The sequence below is a fragment of the Eurytemora carolleeae genome, unplaced genomic scaffold (genome assembly GCF_000591075.1).
Source record: "Eurytemora carolleeae unplaced genomic scaffold, Eaff_2.0 scaffold32, whole genome shotgun sequence".
In the NCBI taxonomy this organism is placed as follows: Eukaryota; Metazoa; Arthropoda; class Copepoda; order Calanoida; family Temoridae; genus Eurytemora; species Eurytemora carolleeae.
In genome coordinates this window covers 609,977-620,489 of record NW_019396068.1, presented here as the reverse complement: position 1 = coordinate 620,489, position 10,513 = coordinate 609,977, and the positions used below count along the sequence as shown (strand labels likewise).

At 31.2% G+C, this 10,513-nt stretch overlaps 1 protein-coding gene across 1 annotated transcript; it reads left to right on the top strand.

Moving 5' to 3' along the window:
• Positions 1-163: 163 nt before the first annotated feature.
• On the top strand, positions 164-1,215 carry LOC111710704 (prisilkin-39). Its single transcript, XM_023484824.1, has 2 exons — positions 164-270; positions 571-1,215. The coding sequence occupies exons 1-2, from the start codon at positions 259-261 to the stop codon at positions 1,081-1,083; spliced, it is 525 nt and encodes a 174-aa protein (XP_023340592.1). The 5' UTR covers positions 164-258; the 3' UTR covers positions 1,084-1,215.
• Positions 1,216-10,513: the final 9,298 nt, after the last annotated feature.

Here is a 10,513-nt window from a genome sequence, read left to right as displayed (position 1 = left end):
GGGGGGGGGGGGGGGTAATTGGGGAGGACAAAATATCTTTAAAAAAATAAAAATTTAACAATTTTCACCCCCCCCCTCATATTCTTTTAAATTCCCTCGAGCCCCCGAAGTAAAACAGAATGGTTTAAAAATTTGTTGGCTGTGGTTCACTATATGATTTGACTGGTATCGATGGACGGTATATAAGACTAGATGAGAATTAAACATTGTTAGTATAGTCACAGCTCTCACAGTCAGAGGGTGGCAAGACCTCCAAAGATGCTCTCCAAGGTATTCTAATTTTTTCAACTTAAAAAAAAATTAATGTTAATTATAACCAGGTAACTCTGGAATAGAAAGTCTATTTTTAAACTCAAGTTATGACTTTTAATAGCGCATTGAACATGAGACACAGCAATTGTGCAACGTAAACAGACCCATTTTACTTAATCTAATAACGTCTTCGTTAACGTCCAATAATGTCTTCTAAGAAACATTTTTTAACACAGAAATTGATTAAGTTTCAAGAATCCTTAAAAAATGGTTTGCTCAATTGTAATCTACAGAATAAACTGAGATTCTTTATTTAAGGTTTTCTTCCTCACCCTAGTGGTTGCCCTGGTATCCTGTGATCCGGAACCGGAACCATCTGCTGACCCAACAGCTGACCCGTCAGCTGATCCCAGCGCCTGGTATGGATACTATGGATATCCTTATGGATATGCTAGATACGGGTATGGATATTATGGACATCCCTATGGATATGGTTACTACGGACGCAAGAAGAGATCTGCTGAACCCACCGCCGTAGCTGCCGCCGATCCATCTGCTGATCCCTCCGCCGATCCCTCTGCCGATCCCTGGTATGTATATGGATACCCCTATGCCTATGGATATCGTTATCCTGCCTATTCCTATGGCTATTCTTATCCCTACCTCTACGGACGTAAGAAGAGGTCCGCCGAGCCTACTGCCGATCCTGCCGCAGAACCATCAGCCAATCCATCTGCTGATCCATATTACACATACGGATACCATTATGGATATCCTTACGCATACGGTGGATATTACCGTCCCTATGGATACTATGGATACTATGGTTAAATGATTTTGTCAAGAAAATCGTCCTTCTTCTTTCTCTAACTTTGACAGCACTTCAACTCTATTGTGATAAAACGAAGAAACAAAGCACAATACAGATTATTTTTGATAAAAATAAAATTTTGCTTAAATTGAGGATTTTTTTTATAGTTTAATGACTTTTGATAGATTCTTTTCATTATATTATTTATTTATCTATTTAAAGTATTAATCTCTGTTTTTCTGTTTGGATTTCCGATCGTAACCCCGGGGATATTCTGAGCTCGATTCTACCGTTCTACGTATATATCCATTTATATATTTATATATATGTATTTATATAGATTAGTAATTTCTGTTTGTCTGTTGTTTGGATGTTCTCAGCGTTATAGTTTAAAGGGAAAACTCCAGGTAAAGCTGGGTTTCCAAACTAGTATATTATATAATTACTTTTTGGTTATTTCATGATTAACAGAATTAACCTGCAAAGTTTATAACAACAAGAAACATAAAAACTAAATCTAACTAACTTTTATCCTTTCTTTAAAAAATTTAACAGTTTTTAATCAAAAGTCAGATCAATAAAATGTCGACCATTTACTAATAACTGGCGGTTTGTTCACTAAAAATTAACCTCTCTGTGTTAAAAAATGTAGATACTATTTTTTAACATAAAAAGTTACTCATCTTTAATTGAAAAAAAATTCTTTAAAAAACATCTAGAATCTTTCTAAACACACAAGGAAACAATGATGTTATGTTTTTTACGAGTAAATAGAAATTCACAATCAGTGATGAGAGATATTCTAATCGCTATGAAAAATTGTTTGGTCTGGTATCTTTGGTCGCAGTAAAATTTTGCATTATGCAACAAAAGCTTTATAACTTTACAACCATGTCGTATTCCGTTGATATTTAAAAATGTAAATTCTGTTCTATGAAAAAGGCAAATTTTGAAATATAGGTAGGCATGAGTAGAAAAGGAATAAAATTAGAAAGTGGAAACTAATGAATGTGCACAGCTAGTAATGAAATAAATATTTCAAAAATAAATGATTTAAATAATAAAAGAGAACTAAAAAGCTAAGATTTTATCAAAATAAGATTAAAATTGTAGAGTGACAAACATTTGGTTTGATTTTTTTATAGATATTGGGACATCATCTAAATTCATATCACAATTATCGAATATATAATATATGTCGCCAGAGCCCAAATACTTAAAAACAGGGTATCCTTATAAACCCAGTATGGGAAACTGGGTTTCAAGCATGGGGTACAGCAATTTTGTAGATTTCAATATATTCAAAAAACTAATTATTTCATATGGTTAGTTTCATTTTCTCTTTTTATTGGCTGAAATTTTTTTGTGGACACTCAGGGGTGGCCAGGGAGTGTTAAAGGCTATACATTTTTTTAACATTTTTTTTCACGAGCAACGCCGGGCCCTTCAGCTGGTCATTATTATTATCATTCTAGTTCTTTACGACTTTTGTGTGCAGTTTAGCATTCGCTTTTTTTTTAAATGTAAATGCAAAGTTCTGGAGAAAACAGTTTTTAATGATCCCTGCAACGACTGCAACCTTCAACCGTTTTTGGTTTCGCAGAATTCAATTCAGCTGGATCATTCGGTTACTTACTGATTCAGAACTTAAAGGGATTCTTAGCTAAATTTCTAGTGACTCTTTAACTGAGTCATTTAGACATAAGAATCTACGAAAACCGGCCTATTCATCGAGTAGTTTTCATAATAATTCATCGAGTAGTTTTCATAATAATTCTTCGAGTAGTTTTCATAATAATTCTTCGAGTAGTTTTCATAATAATTTATTGAGAAGTTTTCATAATAATTTATTCAGTAGTTTTCATAATAATTTATCGAGTAGTTTTCATAATGATTTATCGAGTAGTTTTCATAATAATTCATCGAGTAGTTTTCATAATGATTTATCGAGTAGTTGTCATAATAATTTATCGAGTAGTTTTCATAAGAAATTATCAAGTAGTTTTCATAATAATTTATCGAGTAGTTTTCATAATAATTTATCGAGTAGTTTTCATAATAATTTATCAAGTATCTCACTGAAAGCATTTAATGCTTAAAAGTTGCCCAATTATATATTTGTCCAAGTCTAACTGCATGGTTAAACCAAACCTGTTAAATGATTATGAAGTAATAATATATTGTAGACCAAGAAGTTCATAAATACAATGAGAATTGAATACAAGGAGGGGGCGATAGGGTTTCCGTACACTTTGCTTCGACGTTTTTGGACTGCTGAAGAACTATCATATATATATAAAACAATACAAAAAAAGATGCAGATTTTGTAAAAAACATTTCTTGCATTTTAAAAATTTTAATGGAAATTGAATGTGGTTGGAGGCTAATTTTCTATTCAGATATTTATGCTGGAATATATTTGAATCAAAAGTTGCAATAAATTAGCTATTTAGATAAAATATTTGAAATTAAGGCCCAAAAATTTGCTTTCAGGCCAAAAAAAAATTGTGGAGGGCTGATCGCCCCCCAATTTCTGTTGTTGTTGAATATGGGCCCAAAGATTGGATTTGAGCCTAATTATATCCTCTCTCCGGCCTAGACCCCTCTTTTGGAGTTGGCAACACTTCCTATCGCCCCCTCCTTCTATTCAATTCTCCTTGGTGAGACCTTTTTATCTTATTCAGCTTTATCTTGGCGCAGTTTTTGAATATTTGATTGATTCAATCTGTTAACTTTGAGCCTTCTTTAAAAGTTCTGGACTTCATATAAAGCTATAGATCTAAACTGCTGAGAATTCAAGTTTATAAAATAACAATTCCAATAATATATGAAATGCCATAGATTTGGTTAGCAAAAAAGTTTAACAAAACTTAAACTGATCAACTCTGTGTGGTATATACAGAAAAAAAAACAGTTTATGTACATTATTTTATTTCGGGTGTTAGGGGCTTACTATCAATCTACATACTTTTCTCTATAGGCCGGTCATCTTTTATGTATGTCAATCGAATTGAGAGATTGCAACAATAAGTATTATTCTTTTAAAATGTATCAAATTAAATTTTAAAAAAAAATAAAATGCGTAGGTTTGATGAAGCGTGGCGTACATTTATTTCTATATTTTCTGCCAAGATTGCGTTATTATTTAAAGATTAATCTACGCTTCACTAATCTCACTGAGATTACTTGAAACGTAAATAATAAGGATTTTAGCACAGATTCACACCAAGTGTTAAAAGAATCATTTATTTTATTTTTAAAAAAACCTATACAGGTTGTCCCAATAATTAATTAAAAAGGTTTATAAAGGATTTTTTTATTTAGTTTTGTAATGCTTCCTGGGAGCTTGTTATAAAAAATTCTATGCTATGCAAAAAAATGATTTTTTTTTTCTTAGCTTTTTGAGTAAATAATAAAAAAAAGGTGTCTCCTATAACAATTTTGCTTCTGTAAAAACTGGAAAAATACTATATTGGGAGTCCCTGTATAAAGGCAAAAAGATTAATGAAATCAATTATGGCTGAATAAACAGCAGTCTGTATCTTAAACGTTTTTGATGAATTTTCATGTTCTAACTAATTCAATTAACAGTTTACGAATCTGACTTCAATCAAAGGAATTAAGGTCTTGCCACAAACTCAGATTTTTTATCCCATTATTTTTTGCAAATATATTACAAAAATATCCATAAAAAAATTATTTAAATTTTAAGAAACATTGGCCTGGGCCTTGGATTGATAGGATTTTGCCAATAACACCTTTTAAATTGAAGCTTGAAAAAAGCATATTAAAGTTTTGAAATATTTAAGTCCAAAAAGTAGAAAAAGTATAAGTTGGTGCGGAGGTGGAACCAAACACCAAGTCGTTGCGACACTTCAAAGTCGATGCAATGATAACAGGTTTGGAGCCCCCCCCCCTCTAGTTTTTTTTGTCCTAGCACTCTCATTTGTAACATTATCAACGTGAAATTTTGTGACTTTTAATGAATAGTAATTTAAAGAATTTTTTTGTTAACATTTTTTTTTATTTATAGGGTTTGGTTCAGGGCAGAAAAAAAGTTAGGTCTGTGAAAAAAATCTAAAATAGCCTATAACTTTTTTGTGACTAAAGCTACAGATCTAAAAACTATATTTTTGAAAAGCCCTTAAAAAATGCATGTAGAAACATGTGTCACACTTTGAGATTTGTTTAAAAGTAAAACAATTTCTATTTCATTTTTACCCTTTTTTATGCATTTTTTCAACCCTCTCTAGCGCCCAAACTAATAAAGTTATCGGTCTAATTTTTTTGTATGAGCTGGCCTTGAAAAATTGGGCTATGAACGTGCATTTTAACATAGATTCAGACCCCCCAGCCTTTATAGGGTTGAAATCGGATCTTTCGTAGTTGTCTAGATATCTGTGAGGAGAAATAAGGTTTTTTGATATTCGAGATCCAGTTTTTCAAAGAATTAAACTGATAACTATCTTCACTTCTCATGCTCTAACTTACTTAGCCATGTATCATTGCAACCCTGATGTCATAGACCTTTGATATTTCAAACTTTACTTCATGATCAAAATTCCTTTCACTTCACGCTCAAAATTCCTTTCTCACTCATCAGTTATTTTGTATGTATTTGCAAGTTTTATCAGTTCTGCTTTCAAGAGCTTCTCTACAGAATTCTAGACCATCATCCTGAGGTATATTTGTGTACAATCCTGTAACATCTACAGAGAATAGAATAGAGTTGGCTGGTAAATTATCTTTGTCAACTTCTTCAATTCATTCTAAAAAATCTGGAGTATCCTGAAGATAAAATGGGTGTAAATTTGAAAGGGGTTTCAGAAAATTGTCCGCAAATAAACTTATATTCTCTGTGTAACTTCCTGAGTCGCTGATAATAGGCCTACTTGGTGGAGTATCTCCTGGAATGTGAGTTTTATGTACTTTGAACTGCTGACAAAACTTTGCTGTATTCTTGTCATCAGCCAGCATAGCTTTAAGTTCTTCAGTTGTGATGAAATTCTTATCAGCTGCAGTATTTAAAACAGACTTTATCTGTTTCTTTGTTTCTTCAACTTCCTTCTCTTCAACTTGTACATAGTACGGATTTAGTGTTCCATTCTCTTGCAGTTGTTTAGACAGGATTCCATATAACTCTTAAATTATGATTGTACCCTTATCACAAGGTTTTATTATGATCATCCGGTTTCTCTGAAGACTGATCAACTCTTTAAGAGCTGTTAATTCTCCAGGAGGTAGGTTAGGTCTGATTTTATTCTATTCTCTGGGTCTAGGATTTCTGATTTAACTGCATGACAAAACATTTTAAGGTCTTCTGGTGGTTTATGATTACGAGGAAGGTTAATTTTTCTCCTTTCTGAAGATTGAAGGATGATATTCATGGTCGTCTTCCTGAGTGGCAAAAAACTCCCTCCAACGCAGTCTCGTTTCAAATTTAGAAAAATCTACTAAAACCTGTGAAAGATTAAGAGATAATGGGGTAATAGCAAAGCTTAAACCTCTGTTGAGAAGATTGTCTTGAGAAAGTTCTATACCAGAATAGTTAAAATCCACATGTAGCTTTTTCCTAGATTGTTTTCTTTTCAGTCACTTCCATTTTGACTTCTTTATCCATTTTCTCTTTTGTTTTGGGGGATTTTCTCTGAGGTAACTATAGATTTATCTTGTGCACTACATTTCTTGGACAGCCAGAGCTGAAAACTTTAGAACAGGATATCCTTAATCCGGATCTGTTAATTTACTCTTGAGATTAAATTCATGAAAAAAACAAGCCATATTTAATCTGGATATTAAGTAAAAGAGTGGATTAAGCATTAATCCTGATATCCACCATTCTAAAGTTTTCAGCTCAGATGAGTTTTTTGTTCTATGTTTTAAAAACATATTCTGATATGCTGCATTCTTCAAAATAAGGCGTTATCTAATGGTTTACCATGATTCTTCTGGGTTTAACAAAAACAATTCATCTCTTAATTTTTCTGTTTTGAAAAGAATGTGCTTCTCTGTAGTCCTCTCTTGGTTAATAACAATTTTTATTAATTGTTTTGAAGTTTGTTTCTTTGTGTGAGATCACTTAGCAACAAATCTTGAGGATTGGTTTTGAGGTAAATTAGAGATTTCAAAACTTCTAGGAATTAAATCAGTTCTTAAACATTCTTGTAGAAACACTCTATTTGAATTTACGGAGTGAAACATTCTTGTGAGAGACATCAGTCGATTATAGCAGAGTCTTGATTCATTGGAATTGAGTCTTTGCCACAAATTCAATTTTAGTAAAACCTATATCTTTGCCACCTTATGGTGTAAACCTTTGATATTTCAAATTTACATTATTTGATCTAACAGAATTCATAGTTTGAAATATTAAAGGTCTACGACATTGGGTTGCAACGATATTGAAATTAGAGAATCAGAGTTTGTGGCAAAAACTCAATTCCTTTGATGGTTTTTTGTGGAATGATGTGTAGAGGATACTATTCTGGTCATTCTAAGTCAGATGGTGTTTACTTTATTTAACTGTGTTGTATTATACTACGGTGGTAGGCGATAATATCAATATAATGAAGGCGATTTTTTCTTTAAGTTTTTCTTGTTATTCACAAGTTTACAAGTAATTAAAGAGAAACTTTTTAAATCGACAGCTTCTCTTTGTTTCTTTGCTTTTCTGTATCAGTGCTTTTTAAAAGCTAGATATAAATCAAATTTGAAATGGAAAATCGTCTTCATTATATTGTTATACTCGTCTACCACCATATATATATAAATATACACATATATGAATTGATAAGACAATAATTTATTTTGTTTTTATTTGTTTTTTGACAAAATTTATTTTAAATTTCTAAAATATTCTACATTTTTTATATATTTGATTGGAATGAAAAATGTCCATGCAAAACTAGAAATTAACATAGAATTGTTAAAACAACATTTTTTACTATTCAATAATACTATTTATGCATTTAAAATTTGTTTTGAAATAACGATTTTTTTATCTCGCTGAATGGCGATTCGATCTTTGGTTCATTATCTGTTAATTGTTATCGAAAAATGTTGTTCATTTTTAACATGTTTCGGTTGTTCACAAAACATTTGTCCAACTCTAAAGGGGGAGGATGATTATCTCCCAAAACCCCACTTCTATCTGCCCCTGATGATACTTCTAAATAAATTGATCTTTTTTTTGCCTGAATTAATTAAGCGCACACCTTCACGACGCCAGCTGATGTTTAATTTTTAAATGAAGAAAATGATTTTTCTTGTCAAATCCAGTTTTAAGATTAGTTTGGCCACCGCCCACATGCAGCAGAGGGAGAATAGTCCGAAAATTTTTTTAACAAAAATTTGTTTTTGTCTAGATCAATTTTAATTTTGGACTTAAAGGGACTTTAATCGTAATTTCAAGTTACCCTCCATGAAAATATGACAATGCCCGATTTACAACAATACCCGTGAAACCTTAATCTGATCAATAATGTGGAAGATATTGTCGTTTTTCAAGGTTTAAAAGTGTTTAATTCTGCTCATTTATAAATGTATTCCTGCAGTAGAAATGCATTGCACAAGTTACTTTTGTAAAGAAGCCAAATCTGAAAATAATCAGTTTCCTAAATTATTAACATCTAATTAATACTTGAGTATACAAAGTAATTTAGTTTCACTAGTAGTTTAGTTTTTACACCAATAGCAATTTTTGCCATGGGTTATTCGGAAAAAGACTAATTTACATGTCATGAACTCCAATTTATTACAATGATACTGAAACAACAAATATGGCAGGTTTCAAAGACCCCCTTTACTTTATTAGCATATTTTATAGCAATTATTATTTACTTTAAAAGTAATTAAATACACATGAGCTTGCTGAGATGTCGTCTTAATATCCCTGTGTTTTATTTACAATATTTCTACACCAATAGCAATACCCTTATAAATTCTGTGACAATCAATCCCTTTAGAGCCTCGTGAAATCTTCTACCGATCTCATCATGCTTATACAACCCGACAACAACAGTTTTTAAAGAATGCATTTAAAAATGTATATTTTTATCTTTATCTGTGGTTCATCTTGCATCTTGTTGTTGCCGTCCAGTATACAGTTTAAAAACAGGATCTTTTAAACTTTCTTTTAAACAGAAGAAAAAAAAGCAATGTTGGTTTTATGGNCCTCGCTAATAATAATATTAAAAAATTGAGATATTATGCGTATTTTAAATCAGATAAAAATTCCTTAAATGATTTTAATAAAATTTCGGAAAATTTAGAATTTTTGCCACAAACTTGGATTTTTAAATCCCAATTTCTTTAAAACCAAATGTCGTATAGACCGTAGATATTTCAAATATGAATTATGAAAAATCCGAAACATGAAATAAAAACAAAAATATTCCTATGATAATTTTATTTATTTTTATTTTCATATATTAATATATTTAAGTAACAATAAACGGGCATTTTCTTTGTAGGAAACGCATTCATGGACTAGATTTGTTATTGGCAATTATTCAAAATACGTTTGTTAAAGGATCATTATACTACCTCCATAATAGGTCACAGTTTCGGCAAATTAATAGTGATGATTTTTCCGGGTTTTTATAATTTACAGAATATTTTGGATATAAACACTGATAAATTTATTGAGAGGCGTATACATGGGGAAGAGTGCTATTGGAGATCAGCCCCCCCCTGGATCAGTGAAATCTATGGATTCTTCAATCTTCAAAAAATCTTTTTGCGATCATATGTCCTTATAAAATACTGTGACACAGAGGTACTTTCATAGACTGAGACTCAAACGACGACCTGCAATTCTTCTGGTTTACTTAAGTTTACTATAGTCGTATCTGAAGTCTCATCTGTTGTAAGTAAACTGGTGTCATACAATGGTCGGCGATTATATCAATACAATGTTAATAAAGCTTTGATTCAATTTTCTAAATTACACGTTTACAAGTAAACATAGTTAATTGGCACATTTTATTTTTTAGTAGAAATCAATATAAAAATAGAACGTCGTCTTCATTGTTTTGATATATACAACGACTTTGAATAAACTGGTTAGTAATACTTCATAGGTTAAATATATAATAGATATCATAGAAAACAATAAATTTAAACAAGTCGACTAATAGAATTCAAATTGTTAGTATACTAAATCTATAAAATGGCTCAAACACATGTAAATTCTCTATTAAAAGGGTCACACCACAATAAATTTAAGGAAAATGGCAACTTCCACATTGTACAATTTACATTTAACATTGAACATAGTGTATAGAAGGTCACTTTCTCTGATATCCTGTTAACGTCCAAGATTGACTAGCTTAGTATCATTTCATTCCGTATCTTCAACTATTGAAAAGGTATTAAGTCTTTGCCACAAACTCGTATTTTCTACTTATTATATCTTTGCAACCCAACTTAATAGACCTTATATAATCTAAG